We start from the raw sequence: 25,203 nt of genomic DNA on the forward strand, positions 1-25,203 counted from the left end.
CTCAGACCTTGTGGTGGGTGGACGGGGGTTCCCAAGGTGACCCTGCTGTGTCTCAGCGGGCCCTGCTCTACGAGGAAGCTCTCTACACGGTCCTGTACCGCCTGGGTCAGCCCGAGCCCGTCCATGTCGGGGAGTCCTCTGAGCTGCTGCGATACCTGCAGGAGGTAAGGCCAGCCCCCACTCCACCTGCCTCCCTGCAGCCTGACCGTGTCCCCCCCACCCCCACCCCGTGCCCCAAGCTTCCCACACTCCTACCCCACCAGGCCTTCCGCATGGAGCCCAAGGAGCACCAGCAGATGCTGCGGCAGGTCCAGGAGCTCGAGGTAAGCCTGCCAGGGCTGTCCTGAGCAAGCACGGGGGCTGGGAAGCCCAGCTCCCTCTGGGACTCAGGCCCCACCTCCTGTCGCTCCAGAAACCAATATTCTGTCTGAAGGCCACGGTGAAACAAGCCAAGGGCATTCTGGGCAAGGATGTCAGTGGTGAGTAGGCGATGGGGGGCCCTGAGGGCCTTCTTCCTGGCTGCTTCGTCTGCCCATCACAGCCTGTCCCAGAGCTTGTGATGCAAGTTCCCATCTCCCAAACATCCCCTGGGGCTCACTTTGGTACTGCTGGCCCCTTGTCCTTGGAGCCTGGGATGGAGAGGGGTAGGGGGTGTTAAGGACTCTCCCTGGGAACCTAGCCAACACCCCTCTCCTTCCTCCCCAGGGTTCAGTGACCCCTACTGCCTGCTGGGCATCGAGCAGGGGGTGGGTGTGCCGGGGGGCAGCCCTGGGCTCCAGCGGCGGCAGAAGGCTGTGGTGAAGCACACCATCCCAGAGGAACAGATCCACCGCACCCAGGTCATCATCCAGACACTCAACCCCGTCTGGGACGAGACCTTCATCCTGTACGTGGCTCTGCCCCAGCTCCTACCCACTCTGGGCCAGCAGCACTTCCTGGTTCGGGGGAGGGAGCTTGGCTTGACTGGAGGAGGAGCCTGCACCCGAGGCAGGGGAGACTGACAGGAGGCCAAGCAGGACACAGCAATGGAGTAAACGCCACGTGCTGGTGGGCGGCGGAGGGTCAGGCACATCTGGGTTGATCTGGGGGGTAGCCTGAAGCCTTACTTTAAAGGAGAGAGAGATGCAGTTGGGAGGGGAGGAGAATTTGCAGTGAGGGACTAAGACTTGACAGTGGGCGATACTGGATGGCAGTTTTGGGGGGCAGGCTCGGGGCTGAGGTAGCCTGTGGCCTGGTCAGGGGTCTATCCCTCCAAGACCCTCAGCCATGCTCTTTTCTCACTACAGGGAGTTTGAGGACATAAGCAATGCCAGCTTTCGTCTGGACATGTGGTGAGGGGCATGTCCCCCTCCCCGCCCCCGTAGGGGTTGGGAAGAGAAGGGGGCCTGGGGGTGAGGGTGGCAGAAAGGGGTTGGGGTCTCCCAGGACACCCTCTCCGCCTCCTGCTCAAACCTCTGCCCCACCAGGGACATGGACACCGTGGAGTCCGTCAGACAGAAGCTCGGGGAGCTCACAGATCTGCATGGGCTGCGAAGGTGAGGGCCGTGGGTTTCCCGGGGGAGGGGGCGGGGCTCCTTCTGCCCTGCCTCCACATGCATACTGGTTGGCGGGCTGCAGGCTCTCACCTGGGCCCAGGTGGCTGCAGGTAGGGAGCAGACTCCAGCCTGACCCTGTCAGGCTCCTGGCCCCTCTCCCTCACGGGACCCTGCCTGGAACAGGATCTTTAAGGAGGCCCGGAAGGACAAAGGCCAGGATGACTTTCTGGGGAATGTGGTTCTGAGACTACAGGTGAGTGGAGTGGGGAAAGGTTCCCGGGAGAGAGGCAGAGAGCGGGTGACGAGGGAATCAAGGGAGGGGTTCCAGGTCTACACCAAGCGGAGCCTGGGTCGGCCTCCCATCGCCTCCCCTGCCCCCGACCGGGTGAGGCTCCTGTGGCTCACAGGTGTGGGCATCCCCTGCCTGCCCGGCCTGCCAGGACCTGCACTGCCGGGAGGATCAGTGGTATCCTCTAGAGCCTTGCACGGAGACCCACCCAGACCGCGGTCAGTGTCACCTCCAGTTCCAGTTCATTCACAAGCGGGTAGGTGGCCCGGCTGGGTGGGGAGGAGGGGCTGCCCTGGGCGTGGGGTCCTCTGCTCATGGCCGCGCCGGCCCGCCTGCAGAGAGCCACCACGGCCAGCCGCTCGCAGCCCAGCTACACAGTGCACCTCCACCTGCTGCAGCAGCTCGTGTCCCACGAGGTCACCCAGCACCAGGTACTGCCCTCCTGGGGCTGGGCAGGGCCAGGGTCTGCCTGTCAGGTCCTGACACCCTCCACCTGTCCCCTCAGGCGGCCAGCACCTCCTGGGATGGGTTGCTGAGCCCCCAGGCTGCCACCGTCCTCTTCCTCCACTCCACGCAGAAGGACCTGTCCGACTTCCACCGGTCCATGGCGTGAGTGCCCTTCCAAGCCCGAGTGCCCGAGGGCCGTCTGCACCGCACCACCCTCTCCCTCCCTGTCTGCCCTCCTGCAGGCTGACAGCCCGAAGTCTAACCCTCAGGAGATTTCTGTTTGGGGCCCAAACTGTGTATTTTAAGTTTTGAGTCAGTGGCCAACTTTTAAAAATCTGGAGATTTGCTGTGCAGATTCACATCACCAGTTTCCCCGTGAAAGCTTTGTGCTGGAATTGCAGGGCTGTCGCTTTGCTGGGCTGCAGGTGGTCAGAGCAGAGTAGCGTGCCCTCCCCCATCCATCACAGTTGCCATCTGGACGCTTCGTCCCCGGACATCACCTGAGTCCTTCTGGGCAGTTGAGTTTGCCACCCCGGGCCCAGACCCCAGGGCCATTGAACAAATCTGTGCGCTGATGCTCCTGAATCCGTGTTGAGGGCCTGTCACCTCCCCTGAGCCTTGTTAGATTACGGGAATGCCAGGAAGGGCACACAGGAGTTTGTAGATTTCTCCGTGCACGAGAGGAGCAGGGGCACAGCCTGGGTGCTGCCAGGAGGAGGACTGAGAGTGGGAGCTGACACTTGGCATTCAGCAGGAGGTCAGAAGGAGGCTAGCGGAGAAGGGCAGCTTCTAGGACCAGGGGGAGGTGGGTATTCCTGGATGGCTGTGGGGAATGCAGGTGAGGCTGGAGACTGGAGCAGGCACCGAGGGTGAGGGCCTCATTTGCCTGCAGGGCCTCAGCAGGGAGTGCGGTTGGCCCCTGTGTCCCCGCCGTGGCGGAGGCCTGTCCCTGGGCCGCTCTTCTCCCCCAGCCTCCTTCGTCCTCGCTCTTGTCTCAGTTCGGTCACCTCTGTGAAGTCTCCCCTCGACTCTGAAGGGATGCTCTAGCTGATGTTTTACATGTACTTGAAGGCTCGAGTCTCCAAATCTGATTTCTCAAAAGAAGCAAGAAGTCCTGAATTTTTAAATCACTAATATTCTAATTTAAGAGACAGACAATTCATTTACATGTTTGAAAAGCACTAATGGGAACAAAAACAATCCTGTGGGTTACCTTCAGCCACTGGTTTTCAGCCTCCGGGCTCGATGGGGATCCCCAGGAGGCTTTGGGGTGGGGATAACACCCCGCCCCTCCCCCTCCCCCACCCCCGCCAGGCCAGGCCAGGTGAGCTGTGGGAAGGAAGGTGCCTCACTTGGCCAGGCTGAGGGCTTCCTGTCTGCCGCAGGCAGTGGATGGCCTACAGCCGTCTCTACCAGAGCCTAGAGTTCCCCAGCAGCTGCCTCCTGTACCCCATCACCAGCATCGAGTACCAGTGGATCCAGGGCCGGCTCAAGGCAGAGCAGGTGGGCTGGGGTGGGGCGAGGGGTGTTGGGCAGGCAGGGTTCAGGGAGCGGCTCCCCGGGCCCCATAAAGCAGCCCCCGCCTCACAGCACCGTCCTGGCCCTGCAGCTGGAGGAGCTGGCCGCCTCATTCAGCTCCCTGCTGGCCTATGGCCTCTCCCTCATCCGGAGGTTCCGGTCTGTCTTCCCCCTCTCCGTCTCCGACTCTCCAGCCCGGCTGCAGTCTCTCCTCAGGTCAGTGGTTCCCCCCCGCTTCAGTGGAGTCGGGGACGGGGAACAGCTGGGGCACCTCTGGGGTGGGGAAGCCTGCAGGAGGAATGAGTGGGGGCTAAGGGGCAAAGGGCATCTTGCACACGGCTCTCTCTCCCCACAGGGTCCTGGTACAGATGTGCAAGATGAAGGCCTTTGGAGAACTGTGCCCCGAAAGTGGCCCCCTGCCCCGCCTGGTGACCGAGGCACTGCAGGTATGGTGCCCACCCTGTAGGTGCGGTGCCTGGGCCCAGCAGCCCTCCCTGCTCACTGTCTCTCTGCCCACAGACTGGCACCACTGAATGGTTCCACCTAAAGCAGCAGCACCATCAGCCCATCGTGCAGGTGAGGGGGCTCGGGTGAGGAGGTGGGTGCTGGGACGGGATGCTTGCCCCTCAGAGCCCTGCCTGGCTCACCTCTGTCCCTGCCAGGGCATGCTGGAGGCGGGCAAGGCCTTACTGAGCCTGGTACAAGACATCATTGGCGACCTGCACCAGTGCCAGCGCACGTGGAACAAGATCTTCCATAAGTGAGCAGGTGGCTGGGTCGGGAGGCAGTGCAGCAGGGGTTCAGAATGGGGACCAGAGGGACCCCGCTGTGTGCCGCCAGGTCACACCTGCTGCCTTTCCTCCAGTGTCCTCAAGATCGACCTCTTCTCCATGGCTTTCCTGGAGCTGCAATGGCTGGTGAGCCCCCGCCCGCCGCGTCCCAAGGCCACGCCCTCTGCCCTGGCTCTGGAGCTCCGCCCACCATGCCTTCCCTTCGCAGGTGGCCAAGAGGGTGCAGGACCACATTGCGGTGGTGAGCAGTGCCGTGACCCCGGAGATGGGCGAAAGTCTGTTCCAGCTTTACGTCAGCCTCAAGGAGCTCTACCAGCTGGGCCCGGTCCCCTCGGAGAGGTGGGTAGCAGACTGGCTGCAGGGAGAGGAGGGCCCGAAGCCCGCAATGGCCCCGGCTTTCCCCAGGCTGACCCTGGCTCTCCCCAGGGATGGCGTCCTGGCCCTGGAAGGCTTCTACCGCTGGTTCCAGCCGGCCATCCCCTCCTGGCTGCAGAAGACGTACAGCGTGGCCCTGGCGCGGGTGCAGCGTGCTGTGCAGATGGACGAGGTGGGGTTGGGGCCTGGGCTAGGGGCAGAGTCCCACATTTCGGGGTGTGGCACGTGCGGAAGCGGTTAACCAGCTTTGAGCGGTGCTCTCGAGGCCAGCTGAGCGCAAAATGCTGCCTCCTGTTATATTGGGGGGGGGACTTTGTTTACATGCTGATCCCTGCAGCCTGGGGGGTCTGGGCAGAGCCCTGCTTGTTCACCCTGCAGCCCCCTGCCCAGCTCTGTGCTTGCTGGCTGTATGAGCTCTGGATGCTTGCAAATGGAAGTGGGGAGGGAGAGCATGGATTTGGCCAGCCTTGAGCCCTCCTTTCTACACATGCCCCCATCTCCTAGCTGGTGCCCCTGGGTGAGCTGACCAAGCACAGCACATCGGCTGTGGATCTGTCCACCTGCTTTGCCCAGATCAGCCACACTGCCCAGCAGCTGGACTGGCCTGACCCAGAGGAGGCCTTCATGATCACCGTCAAGTTTGTGGAGGTACAGCCTCATTCCCACCCCACGATTTCTCCCAAGTTCTCATCCTAGCAGCCTCCAAAAGCCTATGTCCTAAATCTCCAAAGTCACTGAAATTCCTGTGCCCCCCCCCGCCCCGCCATCTGCCTCTCCTTGGCACTCCCCGCCCCCATTGATCATCCCCTCCTCACCCCAGGACACCTGTCGGCTGGCCCTGGTGTACTGCAGCCTTATAAAGGCCCGGGCCCGTGAGCTCTCTGCCGGCCAGAAGGACCAAGGCCAGGCAGCCAACATGGTAAGGGCCAGAGCTGGGAGCTGAGGCTGGGCCGGGGTAGGGGTGGAGCCTGCCAGTCCTGGCTCTATTCAGGAAGCTCGGCATCCCTGTGCCCATGCCTGCCTGCAGCTATGTGTGGTGGTGAATGACATGGAGCAGCTGCGGCTGGTGATCGGCAAGCTGCCCACCCAGCTGGCATGGGAGGCGCTGGAGCAGCGGGTAGGGACTGTGCTGGAGCAGGGGCAGCTGCAGAACACGCTGCATGCCCAGCTGCAGGGTGCCCTGGCTGGGCTGGGCCATGAGATCCGCACTGGCGTCCGCACCTTGGCCGAGCAGGTAATTTGTTTGACCCACAGTGACCCCACCCCACCCATCCTCAGCCTGAAGTACCCTCCAGCAGGACTTGGGCCAATGTCCAGACCCCTTCCCTTCCTGAACCTAAACTCAGGCCCCAAGCAACCTCTCCTGACCCCCGACTCACACCCTGGCCTCCCTCCTACCGTTTTGTGTCTCCAGCTGGAGGTGGGCATTGCCAAGCACATCCAGAAACTCGTGGGCATCAAGGAATCCGTCCTGCCTGAGGATGTGAGTGGCCCTCCGTGCATGCTGATTTTTGCCAGCAGTGTGGGTCAGGGATTGCAAAGGGGCTTAGGGTGGGCAAGGGGCTGAAGGCCGTGGGGTGTCAGAGATAAGTCCCCCAGACTTGGGCAAGGAATGTTCCCTCCTGGCCTCGGTTTCCCCCTTAGATGCTAAGAGGGTGGGGTTGGGTCATTCCACGGGCTCTCCCAGCACTGACAGTCAATGTGGGAGCTGCAGTGGGGGAGGCTTTAGATTTTGCAGCCAAACAGCCCTGGGCATGCCTCCTTCTTAGCTGCCTACTAGCGTAGCTATTCTATTTATATAGGTCAGCTGACCTCAGGCTCCTCATCTGTCAGCGGGGATAATAATTACACCTGTGATTGCTTGGGAGCGTGCTACTCATTAATTCATCAACTATTTAAGCACCACTTTGTCCCAGGTATTGATTTAGGCACTGGGGATATATATCAATGAACAGTGTGACAAAAATCCCTGCCTTCCTAGAGTTTTCATTCTAGTAGAGGAGGTGAAAAAAGAGCTAAGTATATAACTATAGCTATAGCTGTATGGCTATAGCTATAGCTATAGTGACAACTGAGTCAAGACCTAAAGGAAGGAAGAGAAGGAGCCACGAGGATTTCTACGGGAGAGAACAGCATGGGCAAAGGCCCTGAGGCAGGACCAGGTCTGGCAGGTTCAGGGCTATAGAAAAGGCTATACTGTCTCCAGTGTGGCTGGAGCTGACTGTGGTCAGAGGCTGGCTCTGCACACATTCCACAGATGTGCAGGAAAGCTCCTAGCCCTGTTTCCTCTCTGGGTCAGGGCAAAGGAATGGGGGTGGGACCAGAATGGGCCAGAACCAGATGTGCTGCCACCCCTCCCCAGGCCGTTCTGCCCCTGATGAAGTTCCTGGAGGTGAAGCTCTGCTACATGAACACCAACTTGGTGCAGGAGAACTTCAGCAGGTCTGTAGCAGCCGCCTGCCCTGTGGCGCCCCATCACCTCCACCTCTCCTCCCACCCGCCCCTCCTTCCCGGCCTCAGCATCCATCCTCAGGGGAGGATGCAACCAGCCTCTCTTAAATGCTTGCTCCAAGAGTCAGGGCGCTCATGGCCGCACAATGCTATCCATTTCACTTTAGACTGAGCTGAAACCTGCCTGTCCTTTCTCCCTTAGCCCTGGGCTGCATCTTCGGGAGGCTGCAGCTCTGCCCTCCCTAACATTACAGGCAGCTGGTGTTCCAGGGGAACTTCTCGTTAGGGTCTCTCTCAAAACAGGGCCCAGCACACTGGGCAGCAGTGGGTAGAGGTCAAGGGCATGGGCTCTTCATACTCCAGTTTCACTGCTGCTTGGTGGGTGGCCTTGAGCAGATTACTCAAGTTTTCTGTGCAGATGATCATAGTTCTGGCCTCTATTGAGGACTAAATGAGTCATGTGAAGTGCTGAGAGCAGTGCCTGCAACAAAGGAAGTGGTTGATGACTGAGCTGCTGTGACGGCGGTGACGGTGATGACGACAGGTCCTCCACATGGGGCTGCTGGCCCCCAGAGTTCTGCTCCTGGTGGGGCAGCGGGACCTCGGGAGCCCACCTTCTTTATTTCCTAGGCCAGAAAATGCCATTTGTTCTGCTCTGATCGTCACACAAATAGAGTTTAATCTCTACTAAGACAGGAGCTTAACTTACCACCGCCTCAGAACATTTAGAACAGTGTCTGTGCATAATGAGCACTTAAGTATGGGGACTAAATTAACTACTTTTATTTATTTTTTTTAATTTATTTATTTTATTTATTTTTGGCTGCGTTGGATCTTCGTTGCTGCACGCAGGCTTTCTCTAGTTGAGGCGAGCGGGGGCTGCTCTTCATTGCAGCGCACGTGCTTCTCATTGTGGTGGCTTCTCTTGTTGTGGAGCACAGGCTCTAGGCGCCGGGCTTCAGTAGTTGTGGCACGAGGGCTTAGTTGCTCCGTGGCATGTTGGATCTTCTCGGACCAGGGCTCAAACCCATGTCCCCTGCATTGGCAGGCGGATTCTTTTTTTTTTTTTTTTAATAAATTTATTTATTTATTATTTATTTTTGGCTGTGTTGGGTCTTCGTTGCTGCACGCTGGCTTTCTCTAGTTGTGGCGAGCGGGGGCTACTCTTCGTTGCAGTGTGCAGCTTCTCATTGCTGTGGCTTCTCTTGCTGCAGAGCACGGGCTCTAGGTGCTCGGGCTTCAGTAGTTGTGGCACGCGGGCTCAGTAGTTGTGACACTCGGGCTCAGTAGTTGTGGCTTGAGAGCTCTAGAGCTCAGGCTCAGTAGTTGTGGCGCACAGGCCTAGTTGCTCCGTGGCATGTGGGATCTTCCCAGACCAGGGCTCGAACCCATGATCCCTGAATTGGCAGGCGGATTCTTAACCACTGCACCACCAGGGAAGTCCCGGCAGGCGGATTCTTAAGCACTGAGTCACCAGGGGGGAAGTCCCAAAATTAACTACTTTTAGTATGGACCACCCAATTTTTTTCTAAACTTTAAAAAATTTTTAGACCTCCCCCATTCTTTTTTTCTTTTCTTTTTTTTTGGCCACACCACGCAGCTTACAGGATCTTGGTTCCCCAACCAGGGATCGAACCCACGCCCCCTTGCAGTGGAAGCGTGGAGTCTTAACCACTGGACCACCAGGGAAGTCCCTAGAGTTCCCCCATTCTTTCTTTTTTTTAAATATTTATTTTTATTATTTATTTATTTATTTATTTATCTTGGCTGTGCCGGGTCTTCATTGCAGCATGCGGGCTTCTTAGTTGCGGTATGTGAACTTCTTAGTTGTGGCATGCGGACTCATGGCTGCAGCATGCGTGAGGGATCTAGTTCCCCAACCAGGGATCGAACCGGGGCCCCCTGCACTGGGAGCACGGAGTCCTACCCACTGGACCTGGACCACCAGGGAAGTCCTATCCCCCCATTCATTTTTTTTTTTTTAATTTATCTTTGTCTGAGTTGGGTCTCCATTGCTGCGCACAGGCTTTCTCTAGTTGCAGCGAGCGGGGGCTACTCTTCATTGCAGTGTGCGGGTTTCTCATTGCGGTGGTTTCTCTTGTTGTGGAGCACAGGCTCTAGGCATGCGGGCTTCAGTAGTTGCGGCGTGTGGGCTCAGTAGTTGTGATGCATGGGCTTAGTTGCTCCGTGGCATGTGGGATCTTCCCGGACCATGGATCAAACCCATGTCCCCTGCATTGGCAGGCGGATTCTTAACCACTGCACCACCAGGGAAGTCTCCTGCACCCCCATTCTTTTTTTTTTAAAATTTATTTATTTATGGTTGCGTTGGGTATTCGTTGCTGCACGGGGGCTTTCTCTAGTTGTGGCGAGCGGGGGCTACTCTTCGTTGTGGTGCGAGGGCTTCTCATTGCAGTGGCTTCTCTTGTTGCGGAGCACAGGCTCTAGGTGCACGGGCTTCAGTAGTTGCAGCACGAGGGCTCAGTAGTTGTGGCTCACAGGCTCTAGAGCACAGGCTCAGTAGTTGTGGCGCACAGGCTTAGTTGCTCCGTGGCATGTGGTATCTTCCTGGACCAGGGCTCGAACCCATGTCCTGCATTGGCAGGCGGATTCTTAACCACTGTGCCACCGTGGAAGCGCCCCCCTCCGTTCTTAATTACATACTTTTTGTGCTTATCTGCCTGACTCTACTTTGACAAGTGGAATTTCAGTTATTTCAGGTTGTTATTAGGATGGACTGTGGCTTGGTTGCTATTTTTTTCTCGCCACAGGTAGTACATGCTTATCCATGCTGTGTGCTGAGATCCTATTCATTTTGGTCACTCCCATCTTGACTCATGATTCTGTCATTGGGGGACCACCCTCCTGCTCCCTTTTTTGTTGGGGTTTGTTAATCCTAGTGAGAAGGATCCTTCACTAGCTTCCGAGACATGTTGGATAGGACTGGGCCTGTCTGCCCCGCCCCCTGCCCTCCTTCCCTCAGCAGACCAGCCCTCCCTCCCTCCCCTGCCTGCAGCCTGGGCCCCAGTCCCACCAGTGAGGCAGGTGGAGGGTGGGGGTGGGGAGGCACTGGGGAACGGGGGTGGACCTGGGTCCCACGAGGCCTCTTCTTTCTCAAGAGCATCTCTGCTTCCTCCTCCTCTGTCCTCCTGTCCTGTGTCCGGCATCCCTCTGCACGGCACCCCAGCCTTCTGACCTTGCTCTGGACCCACACGCTCACGGTGTTGGCGGAGGTGGCCGCTTCCCAGCGGAGCTGCCCTCTGGCTTCTAGCAGGCTGAAGATCGCACTACAGGTAATAATACCAGTGACAACAGTAAAAACCCTGGTGGGAGAGTGCCTGGGGGTCACCTCTGATGTCTCGCTCCCTAGAACCTGGAGATCTGCTTCTACGCAGAGGGCTGTGGCCTGCCGCCCGAGGCCCTGCACACGGCCACCTTCCAGGTAGGGGCCTTTTGGTTAGCTGGTGGCGTGGGGAGCCTGCCTTCCTGTGCTCACCTGTGTCCAGGACCAGCTACGTGATTTACAGGGCCCAGCACAAAATGAAAATGTGGGCCCCTTTAAAAAAACATAATTGAGGGCACCTCCCTGGCGGTCCAGTGGTTAAGACTCCGCGCTTCCAATGCAGGGGGAGCAGGTTCCATCCCTGGTCTGGGAACTAAGATCCTACGTGCTTCGTGGCACAGCAAAAACCAAAACCAAACAAACAAACGCCCCCACCCCCACCCCCCGCCGCAAACCAACAAAATTCCCTCCACGTGTGAAGTTCTTCTAAACACGGTTGGGGCGGGGGCGGCTGTGAGACACACCTGTGGAGCCCACCCTGTCGGGTGCCTCTGGCTGTCGCCAGGGCAACCCTACCTGTGGTCCCCCAGCGCCCAGTGCTTTCCACTTCACGTTGTCATCTCCCCGTTGGCTGCAAGCTGCTGAAGGTCAGCACTGGGCTGCGACTGAGTGTGACAGTTCAAGTGACTCCTCAGCTGTGCCCCATCCCCAGGCTCTGCAGAGGGACCTGGAGCTGCAGGCGGCCCCCAGCCGGGAACTCATCCAGAAGTACTTTTGCGGCCGCATCCAGCAGCAGGTGAGTCTCCCTCCGCCGCGCTCGCTGCGCACCTGGAGCCCCGCCTCGCCCGCTCAGCCCCTCCTGACGCTGCCCCTGCGCCCCGCCCCCAGGCAGAGACCACCTCCGAGGAGCTCGGGGCAGTCACGGTCAAGGTCTCCTACCGCGCCTCCGAGCAGAAGCTGCACGTGGAGCTGCTCAGCGCCTCCAGCCTGCTGCCCCTGGACTCCAATGGTGAGTGGAGGCTGCCCCAGCCACTCTCCGTGTCCCCACTCTGGTCCCCCGAGTCCCCGGGGGCTCTGCTCGTCCAGCCTGGGCACTGGGTGCATTTCTGCTGGATTACCAGGAGAGGGCAGTGCTGCTGAGTGGGGCACAGCTGCTGGCGTGGGCACCGGAGGCGGGGCTGGGATATCCTCGGCCAACGTCCCCTCCCCGGCCACTTGCCAGGTTCCAGCGACCCCTTTGTCCAGCTGACCTTGGAGCCCAGGCACGAGTTCCCTGAGCTGGCCCCCCGAGAGACCCAAAAGCACAAGAAGGACCTACACCCACTGTTCGATGAGACCTTTGAATTGTGAGTGGTCCCACTAGCCCTGGACCCGCCTCAGGCCTGCTCCTCCCAGTTGAGGCGGGCCGAGGGGCTCCCCTCGGAGGACTGGGTTTGAGTCCCAGGGAGGGAGGGAGCACTTGGGACAAGCGTTTGCTGGCACAGGCCTCAAACCTGCTCCCCTGCAGGTGGAGTGGGGCTGCTGGGGAGACTTCTCCCACGTGTTGGACTCAGAGGCTTGCTTTCAGGGAAGGGTGCTGCCCCTGAGGTCCTCTGTTCCCCAAGTCAGGCGGACCTGGGTACACAAGGGCCCCTGGTTTAAAGCATCGGCCCACAGTCAGAGCAGGCATCATGGCGTGTGGCCCAATGTACACCAGGCTGAGAGCTCTCAACCCTAATCCCACCCGTCTGGGCGAGCCCGCGTCGGGGGCTGTGAGGCCGCGGCAGCACGTGGGGCAGGCAGCTGAGCACAGCTCTGCCCCCTGCCCAGCCTGGTGCCTGCTGAGCTGTGCCAGAAGGATGGGGCGTGCCTTCTGCTCACGGTGCTGGACCACGACACGCTGGGGGCTGATGACCTTGAAGGGGAGGCCTTCCTGCCGCTGCGCTCGGTGCCGGGCCTGACGGGGACTGTGGAGCCCGGCGACGTGCCTCAGACCCGCCTGCCCCTCACCTACCCTGCTGCACCCAATGGTAGGCCTGAGCCCTGTGAGTGTGGGCCCTGGCCCAGCACTGGGGATACAGGGGAGGGGCAGCCGTGAAAGGCTCAGGGGCCCCCAGAGGCCGAGTTGGGGTCAGGAAAGCCTCCTTGGAGGCGGAAGCCTGTGGAGCCAGCGTGGTGGCTTGTGTTGCTGAGATCTCGTGCCTGATCAAGGACCAGTGAAGGTTAAGTTAGGCCAAGTGTGTGCGACTCTCTCTGGTGGGATAAGGTCACCAACAGGTTTGCCTGGGGGAGGGGCCCTTTCTGTGCCAGGGGGCACGTTCTCGCAGAGCAGTCCCCAGGCTTGGTAAGAGGAGTAGGTCTTGTGTTTGAGCGCTCACGATGGGTCAGTTCTAAGCGCTGGACATATGTTAACCCTCAGTCCTTACAACCACTCAGTGAGGCAGGTGCTATCGCTACTCTCCGAGTGAGTAAACTGAGGCACGAATTGGTGGACTGGCCCAAGTTTCTTGTATGAAAAGGTAATAGTCGCCACCTGAGGCACATCAGCCTCGCGCACCGCAGGTGCACCCCGCTGCCTGGGGGTGGCAAACACGTCTCCTGCCTCATCTTTCAGGCTGTCTTGCGAGCTTGGCTGGTGTGGGCCCATCGCTAGTTTCTGGAGAATGGGGCAGTGCTGCAGCCCCTGCCACTCCCCGAATCTGACCCCCAAATGCCTCTCTTTGCAGGGGATCCAATCCTGCAGCTGTTAGAGAGCCGGAAGGGTGACCGCGAGGCCCAGGTGTTCGTGCGGCTGAGGCGGCAGCGAGCCAAGCAGGCCTCCCCGCACGCCCCGGGGCCAGGGCGGCAGTAGCCGGGCTTGGGTCCCTGGGAGGCCTGTGTTCTCCCCACCACAGCGCAGCCCTCCCACCTGGCCTAACACTCCAGGAGGGCCCTGCAGGTCAGGGGAGCCCCAGTGTGCGGGGTTCCTGCTGCCAGAGCCAGGGCCCACAGTGGTGGGTGCCCCATTCGCAGTATTTATACCCCCTCCTTACTCCCCTCAGCCCCAGCCTCAGCATTCTCTGCCAAATCCAGCCCCTGGGGGAGCGGAGACAGCTGTCTGCACCCCTTACCCCTGCTCCCCTCTTAGGGAAAAGCTGCTCTGACAGAGAAGGGGCTCAGCCCTTCCTCTCCTGGCAGGCCTGTTCCAGCCACTGAAGTGGGGGTCCAGGTGCCTTGGGCCCTATTCTTCAGCAGCCATAATGAAGGGAGCCTGGGTCCTCTCCTGAGGGAGCTGCCAGCACCCAGGCTAAGGAGCCTAGAGCCAGGGACCTTCTGGCTCTGAAGGGGTGAAAACCGGTGGGCAGTGGGGCTGGCAGTTTGGCTAGCTGTGTCTGCTGAGGACCGCTCCGCCTTGGGACAGTACCTAGAAACTTTCTTAGCAAAAATTAAAAAGTTAACAATACATCGTCCTCTTACTAAACATACTGTTGGCCCGCAGCGGGGCCTAGGTTACAGCCAAGCCATTGCAAACCCCTCCTCAGCCCTCAGGAGAGCCTGGGCTGCCCCCGACTCTGGGCCCCGGCCCACCGCTCACTCCCCCACGTTACAGAGCAGCGGGGTAGGTGTGGAGGTAACTGACGCAGCAGCAAAGGCTTTGAACAAACCACCACCAGATGTATCGGGTTCTGTCGCCACTGCCCTACACAGGAGCCTGGCACTCATGGGGACACCATGAGTGGGGGGGGCCTCCCAGGGGTGCAGGCTGAGGCCGAGGGGCTGCTCTGATCAGCAGGGCTTAGGGGAATGGGGCCCCAGACCTGCCTGGGGGAGTGGCCCATATGCTGGGAGTCAGAGCCTGAGGCTCACTTCTCACTCCAGTGTGACCGTGGTCGAGTCACCTAACCTCTCTGAGCCTGCACAGGTATGACGGGTGGGGGGAGGTCAGGTAAGACCACGTCCAAGGCTTCCTTCAGCTCTGCTCCTGAGACCCATACAGAAAGCCCACAGGGTGTGTGTTTTCCCACCCACCTAACAGGCCAGCTAAGAGCAGGGGAAAGGAGGTGGCTCAAAGGCTCCCTCGGGGGGCAGGCCCACCTCTTTTGATGCTTTTATGAGCAGGCACTGTCTGTTCCTCTGAGAAGCTACTAGGGGCCTTGTTGTCTTTTGGAAAACAGTAAGTATACCAGTTGCATCTGATAGAGCTCTGAAGAGCCCTAGGGCCTGGGAGGTCTCTGGGTCCAGGGCTAAAGGTCCCCATCCCATCAACCCCAGCAGGCCTGCGTCCGAACACTCAAGCTCTGTCTAGGAGCCTGGAGCAGCCTTTGGGCCTGGATGGGCCCAGGGTGCCTCAAGGCCTCTTCAGCTACCTAGCCACACCTCAGGGGTCAGGCATGAGCCTCTCCCATGGCTGAAACCTGGGCTGGGCTGGCTGAGCTGGGCCAGAGGCCCTCCTTTAGGGCCCAACTCTCCCTCACCCCGATATAAACAAGCTACCACCGCAAGTTCATATTTTATTTCCAATACGTTTGGAGCTTTGATTTTTGCGTTTTTGTAAAAAAGTTTTCACTTAATTCATTGAAAGCCCTTTCGTGCTGAGCCCAAGGGGGCGCCTGGGCCGGGCCAGACCCTTTGCAGCCCTCTTGCTCCCACCCCAGACCCCCAGTGCTGGGCGTGGGGTGGTTTCCCTCTGCCCACTCTGCCCTCCCACCCCCTGCTGCATCTCTCTGTACAGAACAATTTTAAAAATGGAAGCTAAGACACAATATACATTGGACAGGCACGCACACACATGCACACAGGCGTCTGCTCCAAACGGGCAGGACGTCAGCTGCACTCAGAGAGCACCAAGGAATGCATACGGAGCCCCTCCTGGGGAGGAGGGCAGGGCCTGGGCCCCACCTTGGTCCTCACAGTCCGCAGCTCCTCCCCACCTATTGCCCTGCTAGCTGCCAGAGGGAGGGGTGGACAGCACGGAGGGCTGTGCAGAAGGGGAGACAGCTGAGGGCAGCTGGGGGGTGATGGAGAGGGCAGTGCTAGCCTGGTAGGTTGCCCTGGGGCCAGGGAGACTACTCTAGGAGCCCGGGGGTGGGGGGAGGACTGGGGTACACCCCCGGCCTCAGGTACCTGAGGGGTAAAAGGCCTGGGCTTTGCCCCTCGAGGAGCTGCAAAGGCCCAGGGTTGGGAGTGGGGCTGGCCCCACGGCTTTGGCCCACCAGCCTGGACTAAACACACGCTTGGTAACCCTAGAGCTCGGTGGGCTTGGATTCCCCGCTCTCAAGCCTCACAGCTGGGAACCAGGTCTGGGCCCAGGTCCTCCACACCCCTGGCTCTCTCACTGGCCTGGGGAAGTGGGGTGAACAGGGCCTGCCCTGAAGGCTTGTCCCCTCCCCTTGGCCCCTTCTAGCTTTCCACCCTTCCCTGCTCAGGCCCCAGGAAGAAGTTAAAAATAGTTAGTTCCTACATAAAAAAGAGGCTGAAACAGATTCCCTGCCAAAAGGCTGGTGGGAGAAGAGGGAACTTTGTCTCTGCAGTGGGCAAGGTAGGGAGCGGGCAGGGGGAGGACTGCAAAATAGTTTTTTCTCTTAAAAAGTGCTTGGTAAGTCTGTTTTAAAGTGTGTGTCTATATCTATGTATAGATATACACACAGACACTGTTCACACACTGGCCGCCCACGCACACCTACACACATACAGAAATGTATACATATACATAATCATATACATATACATACATACATACATACATACATACATACATACATACATACATACATACATATATATACTTTAAAAAGTCCTAGGGGAGAAGATCTGAGCCAGGCCGGGGCCAGGCCTGCAGGGTCACGACTGGAGGGCGTGGGCCCGGCCTGGCTGGCAGACAGGGCACTCACTGCCCTCGGCACAGAGCTCACACAGCACGGCGTGTTGGCACGGCAGCACCGCTCGGTTCTGCTCCTGACACTTAAGGCATTTCACCGACTGCATGTGGAACACGGCCTGCGGGGAAAGGGACATCACGGTCACTGGCCCGGCCCCACGTCGGACAAAGAGCTCCCCCAACTCTCACTGTAGCCCCTTGGGATGAGGAAACTTGACAGTGTGCTTACAGGCCCCGGCTGATAAGGGAGAGGGCAGGGTCAGGGGGCAGGCTGATCACCTCAAGGCGCCTCATTTCTGCTTTCAGCTGCAAGGCCGAGTGGGGCTGAGTCGGAGCTGTGCGTGGGGAGCGGGGAGGGCCAGGGCTGCTCTGCAGCTCCCAGCCGGACGGGCTTTCTCTCACACAAAGGCTTCTGCCTCTTGTCTCGTTTGATCTTATAATGACCCTAGATCCCCAGTGAGAACTGTGGGGTCTGGAGAGGGTAGTGACGGGCCCGAGGTGACATGGCTGCCCAACGAAGGGAAGAATGCTCTTCCCACTGTGCCGCACTCCCCTGGGGACCCAGAAGGGCACCGAGGAATGCAGACAGTAGCCCTGGGGACCTAACCATTCTGGAATGTCTGCTGGCGTGTGCAGAGCTCACAGGAAGAGAAGTGGCCAGGATGAAACTTGGGGCCCAGGCGAACTACTGCAGCTCAGCTCAGTACCTGCCCTCGAGAGTGCCAGGGGTGGGCCCTGGTGCCCGTCTACCTCCAGGTTTCCCACCTCCCCAGTGACTGACTTTCTATTCTGAGCTCCTCTCCAGCGGGCTGCCATTTTGTGTGAGCTCAGTGGGGACAGAGGCTCTTAGGAGGGTGGCCATCCCTGGAGCAGCAGGGACCCATCCAAGTCCAAGCACTGGCTGAGCCCACTGTACTTCCCCACCCCGTGCTCCCCAACCTCCTAAGCTGACCTTGTCCACTTGCTCCAAGTGAGCCCGCAGCTGCTTCTGGAGAGAGTAGAGGGTGGAGAGTGAGAGGGCTTCCAGGTCGGGGAAGGTGGGCAGGGCCTGCGGGTCGGGGGCCGAGTGCAGCCGCTCCAGCTCCTCCTGTAGTTTCTTCACCTGCACCTCCAGGGCATCCCGCTGCTCCCGGGCCAGCTCGCACTCAGCGCCCGCCGCGCTGGCCCGCTCCCCAGCCTCCTCTGCCTCCTTCTTCCAGGCATCACAAGCCTATGGGCCCAACACGCAGCACCTTGTCATGCTGGCCCCCCTGCCCTTGCCCCCCACCCCGAGAGTGCATCTCTGGGGAGCCTGTGTGGGCCACTGCGGCTGCGGGGCCTGCTGGGGAGCTGGGGCAGGTGTCTGGGAAGTGGGGCAGGGAGGAGGGCTGATGCTGCCTGCAGAGAGGAGAGATTTCAGGACCTGCAAGAGACCCTCTGTGGGCAGGGAAAGGGGCTGAGCCCAGCACAGCAGGGGAGCACTAGGCAGAGCTGGCCAGCACCTCTAGGGGCAGCCATGCTGTGGCTGGACATAAGGCCCATCTCAGAACCTAGAACCCTGGACCTAGAGCCCTGGAGAGTCAGGGCTTCTGGGCAGAAGCAAGCAGTGCTATGGGCCCAGACCAAATAGGCAGCTCACAGAGGGAATTCCAGGCCTGGGATACCAGCCACCCCAGGGTCCTGACGGGCAAGGCAAATTTTTCCACAGGGGGAGAGAATAAGCCAAACGGAGCTTCTGCTCTGTCCCCCAGGACCCCTGACCTCCCCCAGCCCCCGTACCCACTCTGTGTAAGATGGGCCTGGGCTAGATGCCGCCAGGCCCCGGGAAAGGCAGGGGTGGGGTGGGGTGGGGGGCGGGGGGGCCCAGTACCTGCTTTGCCTGCTTCCAGGACTCCTCCCACTGCTTGATGGTGCCGTTGGCTTCATCTAGCTCTTGCCGAAGCCGGGCCAGCTCGGCAGCCCCGGGCCCTGACAGGAAGGCAGGGGAAGTGCCCGGGGAGAAGCTTCCAGAGGCAAAATGCTCCCAGATGCTGCTATTCATCCCATTCAGACCTGCCCCAGGAAGAGGAGGGACATCAGAGCTCTGAAGAGCTTTAGGCTTGGGCCTGGGCCCCAGCCCTGTCCAACCCTGCCTGGGGGCCTCCAGGGCCTGGCTGTGCAAGGCTCCAGCCATGTTAGGCTGGGGAATTTCACAGGGATGTGTAGGCGCCACCTGTTACTCATCAGCTGCTATTTAACTTCCAAGTCTCAGCATCCCCATCTGTAAAGTGGGGCTCCCATCACTTGCCTCACGAGGTGATTCAGGGGACTTGGGAAGTGCTGTAGGGAGAGCAGTCTGTGAATGTGGCAATTTGTGAGCCCAAGTTCACTTTCAGGCTAGAGAAAAGGGAGCCTTCTTGCACCCTGATGTGAGACCCAGGAGGAGATTCACGAAAAAAGACATGGGTCAAGAGCCTCAGATGATGGCAGAGCTGGAGCCGTTAGAGCACAGGGAGCCCTTGGTCCATCCCCCATGTTTTACAGTGAGGAAATTGAGATAAAACATGTTGCCAGGAATCACAAAAACAGTTAAGTGGTAGAGCCAGGACACAGCCAGGGCGTCTGGCTCCACAGGCCTACTCTTTGCAAGCAGCTAAGCTGTGTGCTCATCCACCGCCCCCCTCACCCACTCATTCAGCAGATGTTTAACTAACACCACGTGCCCCTGCTCTGTGGCCCCCAGGACGGCCCCTGTCTTCTGAGGGAGACCCACATCCACCTCTGGCCTCATTCTGTTCACACGTATCATTCTCATGACTTCTTTCTTGCTCCCTTTCCCACTAATCCAGCCAGGATGTTCTGGGACCAAACGGATTTAAGAGAGTCTGTCCTCCAAGCAACACAAGTGCACCTACGTGACCAACGTCGTCCTGTATGGAGATACGAGGCTCTCTGCCCTGTCCCGGAGGCGAGAACTTGGGATCCCTGCTGTGGCAACCCTGGCCAGCAGCAAGCTCCACCTGTGCTTCTCCTCCCGCTCGGGTGGCATTTCCTCTCGTGGAGAGGAGCCACTTCCTCGGGGAGCCCCACCCAGGTTAGGTCCCTCTATTATTCTGAATCGCAGCACCCAGCCTGTTGCCTCCGCACGACAGCGATGGTCTCTAAGTATGATGTAATGCCTGGGCGCCTCTGCCTCTCCCAAGAGACCACGGCTCCATGCCAGCAGGGACTGCTGAGCTCACCTCGTATCCGTAACTATGTGCAGACGGAAGGAACGCGTGGCCAGTAAGTAGGGCCGCAGCCGAGATGCCTCCAGAAAGTGGGCAAGCCAGACAAACGAACAGTCAGCATCTGAAGCTGACAGCAACCACGCCAACTGTGAAGGTGCTGCCCTGATCTTCAGGGAGATTAGGGAAGGACCCAAACCTGGTCAGAATGTCAAAGGGCAGCTCAGAGGCTCAGGCTCAGTGTGACCAGGATGCCCAGCACCCTCAGGGAGGGTGTTTCTGATCTCCTTGAACAGCTGCTGGGGGAGGGGAGGGGGAAGTAAGAGTAGCAGCTGCTGCTGCTGAATGAGACGCAGCAGGCTGGGCGTCTGCTGCTTTCCATCTGTTACTTCGGCAGACGTTCGCTCGCGCTGGCCCCACGCACACACGCAGGTCTCCACCCGCGCTTCTAGACCCTCTGCTGTGACGTGCCCTCCAGAGCCCCTGGTCCACACAGTTCTAACGCTGGGTTCAGCAAACAGCCTTTGGGGCTACAGCTGGGTCCGCTTGGTGCTTCTGCTGGACAGGGAGGCTGCCCTGCACCAGGGCTGAGCCTGTTCAGACCTCTCCGTTGGCCCCAAGGAACTCTGGGCGACTAGGCAGAGCCGCCACACTGGCACGGAGAGCAGACCTAGGCCCTGGCAACTCTGAGGGCACGCTTCTCACTGTGCACTGGCCCGGGGCCTAGCACTTCACTCATGTTATTTCATTTAAGCCTCACAACCACCACACGAGGTGGATGCTGCCGTTATACCCATTTCACAGAGGAAACTAAGGCAGAGAGGCTAAGTCGCTTGTCCAGGTTCACACACCTCAGAGATTCCACACCAGGGCCTGACTCGCCTCCGTGACCAGAGCCCCTACTCTAACCTCCACTCTGCACTGCCTCTAGCCGTGGACAAAATGGCCAAAGGCACTTTCCAAAAGCCCAGATTCCTGCCCCAGGCCTTAGAGAGCCATACCCCCTCTTACCCAAAGATCCATGTGATGCTGAGGTCCCCAAAAATGTGTTTTCTGACTGGCTCAGGTGGCCCTGGGGCTGCTGCAGGAAATGCGAGGAGAGGCTGACAGGAGGGGACGGGGATGCTGAGTGGAAGGAAGCAGAGCTGCTCAAGGAGCCAGGGATGTTCACAGGCGCGGAGCTCTGCAGCAAACTGCCGCCTGCAAGAGAGGCCCAGGAATGCGGCCGAGTGAGGGCTGGGCAAGCCATGTGGGGCCGCACTGAGCAGGGGATGGCTCATCTGCCCACCCCCTGGGCCAGGCTGGACCCCAGGGGCCCTCCCAAGCCATCCTGCCCACCCATGCCCCAGTACCGATTGTGATGCTGCCTGGGTGGGGCACCGTGCTGTTATCGAAAGTCTTCTCTAGGGCAGCTACCCCGAACTCGTTCAGGTCCAGGTCATCCAGGGCAGACTCTAGAGACAGAGTGACTGGAATATGAGCCTCCCAGCCTCCCGAGGGCCCACACAGTCCCGAGGTTCCAGGCCTCACCTCCTGGACCCACCTGCCCTTTACTGCCTCTACTCCTGCCCCTGCCTCATCTTCGAGCTCAGTCCCACTGCAGCTGTGCTCGCTCAAGCCTCTGCTTGGGCCTGGGCTGTCCCTCTGCCAACACCGATCCCCCTAGCCAAGTCCTGCTCAAATGGCTCTCCTTTTGGAAGCCTTCTTCGATACGCCCGGGGGAAATGAGTTCTAATCCAGCTGACAGAGTTCTTGTCCCCTGACGTTACAGCTTGTATGTCTCACCCCTGAGCTCACTGAGGGCAGGCAGGTCTCTGGACCCTCAGTGGCTAGTGCACAGTAGTTGCCCAACAAATGTCCACTGCGCTCTGAGGAACTGGACTGGGAGGGCAGGAACAGCATGTCTTCATCTCTGTCACCCCAGTGCCTGCAATAGGACCTAGCACAAAGTGGCACCCATAAATGACTGCTGAAAGAGAAGGGCAGTGGCTTCTAATGACCAGGAACTCTAAGGACAGCTGTGCAGGTTTTTCACAAGGATACCTAGCTGGGGTTGAATGACATATGTCGTGGAATGAGACTGCACATACCCAGGGGAAGAGGCATCTATTTCTAATCTGCACAAAAGAGCAAACTGGAGGGCTAATTTGCTATAAAGGCTAGTCTTGGCCCTACACCTTGGGCTCATGTTCCATTTAGATCAAAGCGCTCAGAATGCCCACCCTCTGACGCTCCCAAGACAGATGTCTAAAGTGACCAGTATGCTGGTTTGAGTCTCACTCCAGAGACCTAGTATCTCTGACTCCAGACCTGCTCCTAGACTTACCTATGACCGACTCTACCGTGTCGCTGGTGGGGTAGAAGGGCAGAGCGTTTGCATTCATGCCAGGAACACTGCTGGTGCCGGCGGGGCTAGGGGGAGTAGCTGCTAGGCTGGAGGTGATACTAGAAGAGATGCTTGAGGTCAGGGGGCTGCCCACAGGGAGGATGCCCAGCATATCCTGCAACGAGACAGTGAAGAAGAGACATAGTGGGATGGCTGCCCACGGATCGGGGCTGGAGGCGGGGGCTGGCTAGGGCAGAAGGGAAGCGTGCATCCCAGCTCTCGCCTGGTTGCCCTCAACACCTCGTGGGGAGGCTGACGTTGGACAGGTGTGGCTTGGAGGCTGCAGGGCCTACTCATCCCTAAGGCTCTGCAGTAGGGGAGGGAGAAGCAAGTTCAGTGCAAGGACAGATGTTTAATAAATACTTTGTTTGACTGGCTAATGAGTGAGTCCGGAGGTGAGGGGCTCAAGGGCCTGACTCCCACCCTCTCTGAATTTGGGGCTGAGGCCCCACCTTAATCCTGCCCTCAGTTTGTAGAGAAAGCGGTGCCCCGTGCTCCCCAAAGAAGCCTCCTGGGGCTCTGGGCCTGTCCTGTCCACAGTAGGTGCCAGAAGGGGAGAAAGGGGGCTGAGGGCTCTATACCTGTTTGGGCTGAAGCAGAGGCTGCTCTTGACTCCTGGGCTCTAGTGAGTGGGGTTTTAACTTGGCCTGAGAGAAAAGTCAGGGAGCAGGAGATGAATGTGGTGCTAGGGAGGGACCCTGAGCCCATGAGTCCTCCTAAGCATCAACTTGCCATGGCTGAGGGGGAAGGAGGCACCAGACACCTGTTGGACGGCCCCCCTTCACACACATGCACCCCCCTTCCCACCCTGGGAACCCGGGGGGCTGCTCCTCTCCTCCCTGGGACTCCAGGTCACAGATAAGCCAGTTCCACACCCCTCTTGTCCTGCTCCCCAAGGCCCTGATGTCCCATCAAGGCAGCACAGGGCAGGGCAAAGTCTGGACATGGGGTCAGAAGACTGAGGTAGTAACCCCTTCCCCTCTATTAACTGGCTCTGGCACTGGGTGAGGTGCTCAGCCTCTAACCTGCCTGTCTTCCTCTGTGAAATGGGATGGCCTCACCCACTCTGCTCAGTCTTGAAGAGGCTGGGAACAGGGGCTTCCTAGCTCCCAGTCACATTCCCCATAGCTGGGCCAGGACAACCCTCCAGATGTTCTCTTGCCGCATGCAGAAGGTTAGCCCATGCTAACCTCACTGGGCTGCCGCCTTATCCCTTACCTGGCATTTCAAAGTTTTCAGGTACTCAGCTCCCACCTGGTCTTCCCTCTCGAAGCCAGGAGCCTTCTTATAACTGCCAGGGGCGAGGCCAGACTCCCCAGGAAAGACAATGCCTTCCAGATTTGGGGGCTTCCTGATGGAGCCCGGTGGGGAGCCACAGAGGTTAGATGGGCTGCCGAGGCTGCTGTTTCTACAGAGGAGCTGCAGAGAAGGAAGAGAGTAGGCTGGGGGGCAAAATGCAGGCTGGGGCATGGCCCATTCTCCATCCCTGTGTGGGAGGGAGATCCTTCATCAAGAGGCTCAGTTCCTTCTTAATTGGCCAGGGGGCAGCAACCACCACCCAGGACCCAGAACCCCATGTGGAAGCTGTGTGTTGGGGGGCGGAGAGGGTTTGTCCCTTCTACTACCTGTGATCAGCTCTACCCAGGCTGATCGCAGGGCTCCGGGGACACCACTCCAGCCACTATCAGCTTTTGACAGAGAGAAGAACCCTGAGGCAGAAAGGGCAGAACCCTTGGGCGAAGGCCTCCTCCCCAGGCACAGGGCACGAGAGGCAGGTGTTGGCTCTGGACGGGCATGGTGCCCACCCCACCCCCTGGACAGGCACGTACAGCGCTGAGGTCAGGGGCATGCGGGCTGGAAGGGCTCACGGGCACCGAGTCTCCAGCAGCAGACGGCATGTACAAGACGGGACCTGGCTGGGTGGGGCTGGACACAGCTGAGGAAGGTTGCAGGTCGTCACTGAGGGGTGGCTCTGCAAGAGACAGGGGCAGGGTGTCAGTAGGCTCCTGAGCCAGCTCTGTCCCTCCAAAAATGCATCTGGGTCTCTTTTAAAGGAGAGCATGCATCCCCCTGTGTATAAAGGGAAGGCTCCTGTTTCTATTAACATCACGTGCTGTGCACTTACTATGTTCCAGGCAATTTGTATTAATCGTAAATCTTCGCAATGACTGGAAGATAGAAGTAATACCATGGTCTCCATTTTACAGATAAGGAAACTGAGGCTCAGAGAGGTTAAGGTATATCTCTCCCCAGGGGGCTGAGCTAGGAAACAAAAGAGCTGGGATTTGAACCCCAATCCACATGACTCCAAAGCTTGGGCCATTCGTTGCTTCCCTGTGCTGCCTTGGCTTGTGCCCACCTCTGAGCCACATGTGTGCTTCCCACTCCCTGGGGCCTCAGTTTATTTTTCACTCTAATCCCAGAGATAAGGCCTAAGGCTAGAAAGAGGTTAAGGACAAACAGAGCAGTGGCCTGGGGTAGACACAGGTTGTAACTCAAACCCGTCTCTGAGACTGGCGGTGGTGGTCTGGAGCTGCACCGAGCGGTACCGCAGCCCAGGACCACATGCAGCTGCCGAGCACCCGGAACGTGGCTAGTCTGGATTGGAACGTGCTGCAGCTATTCAAGTACACACCAGCTTTCAAAGACTTGGTTTGAAAAAAAAAGGGAAAATATCTTGATTTTATATGGACTGTATTTTAAATGATATTATTTTATGTTGGGTTAAATAAAAATATATTATTAAAAATTGACCTATTTCTTTTTCTTCTTTCTAGATGTGGTTACTAAAATATCTAAAATGACATAAGGGGGGTTGCATTAAATTCTGATTGGACAGCTCTGCTCTCAGCAGGGCAGAGTGCCGTGTTCAGTTAGCGATGTCTGCCATGGGTGTGGCACGGGGTGGCTGCTGGGATTTGCCTCGTTGGCTCGGGGAGGGTGCCTCACCCTGCCGGGGACTGTGAGTGCGCAACCCGGGGCACAGTCCGTGCCGTCTCACGACCTTGGAAGCTCCAGGGCTTTGAGACCAGTTCCAGAGAGGTGGGGCAGGGGGGTGGGGGAATGGAACTTCCAGGGGGGACGGGGCCCACTGCCGGCTGACACTG

The 25,203-nt window shown here is 58.8% G+C and overlaps 2 protein-coding genes across 5 annotated transcripts in view; one reads left to right on the plus strand and one right to left on the minus strand.

Moving 5' to 3' along the window:
• The first annotated feature begins 991 nt into the window (after positions 1–991).
• On the plus strand, positions 992–24,797 carry UNC13D (unc-13 homolog D). The gene is made up of 27 exons (XM_060081757.1): positions 992–1,030; positions 1,287–1,331; positions 1,467–1,535; positions 1,719–1,788; positions 1,943–2,080; positions 2,163–2,255; positions 2,330–2,433; positions 3,657–3,774; positions 3,881–4,005; positions 4,145–4,235; positions 4,309–4,365; positions 4,452–4,549; positions 4,655–4,706; positions 4,789–4,919; positions 5,007–5,127; positions 5,460–5,603; positions 5,776–5,874; positions 5,947–6,189; positions 6,370–6,438; positions 7,318–7,397; positions 10,594–10,699; positions 10,777–10,848; positions 11,402–11,485; positions 11,578–11,698; positions 11,912–12,035; positions 12,499–12,698; positions 19,333–24,797. Exons 1-27 carry the CDS (start codon positions 1,026–1,028, stop codon positions 19,770–19,772), a joined length of 3,099 nt encoding a protein of 1,032 aa, XP_059937740.1. The 5' UTR covers positions 992–1,025; the 3' UTR covers positions 19,773–24,797.
• UNK (unk zinc finger) overlaps positions 15,146–25,203 on the minus strand; it is a 33,588-nt gene continuing 23,530 nt past the window's right edge. For 2 of the 4 annotated variants that reach the window (XM_060081758.1, XM_060081759.1), the window contains 9 exons: positions 23,926–24,068; positions 23,315–23,515; positions 22,678–22,743; positions 22,037–22,211; positions 21,063–21,164; positions 20,722–20,910; positions 18,375–18,556; positions 17,478–17,735; positions 15,146–16,644 (listed from right to left, as the gene is read on the minus strand). In XM_060081758.1, the coding sequence (XP_059937741.1) occupies positions 16,489–16,644; positions 17,478–17,735; positions 18,375–18,556; positions 20,722–20,910; positions 21,063–21,164; positions 22,037–22,211; positions 22,678–22,743; positions 23,315–23,515; positions 23,926–24,068 (1,472 nt within the window). In that variant the 3' untranslated portion in view covers positions 15,146–16,488. The remainder of the gene's footprint in view (positions 16,645–17,477; positions 17,736–18,374; positions 18,557–20,721; positions 20,911–21,062; positions 21,165–22,036; positions 22,212–22,677; positions 22,744–23,314; positions 23,516–23,925; positions 24,069–25,203) is intronic. The other 2 variants (XM_060081762.1, XM_060081761.1) reach the window with 2 other exon arrangements.

Source organism: Mesoplodon densirostris, chromosome 18 (genome assembly GCF_025265405.1).
Source record: "Mesoplodon densirostris isolate mMesDen1 chromosome 18, mMesDen1 primary haplotype, whole genome shotgun sequence".
NCBI classification, from domain to species: domain Eukaryota; kingdom Metazoa; phylum Chordata; class Mammalia; order Artiodactyla; family Ziphiidae; genus Mesoplodon; species Mesoplodon densirostris.

Bases quoted from the DNA above. Each gene is read 5' to 3' on its own strand.
- UNC13D (XM_060081757.1), top strand. The intron at 5,875-5,946 runs GTAAGGGCCAGA...GGCTCTATTCAG, and splicing joins AAGGCCAGGCAGCCAACATG to GAAGCTCGGCATCCCTGTGC. The intron at 10,849-11,401 runs GTAGGGGCCTTT...CCCCATCCCCAG, and splicing joins TGCACACGGCCACCTTCCAG to GCTCTGCAGAGGGACCTGGA.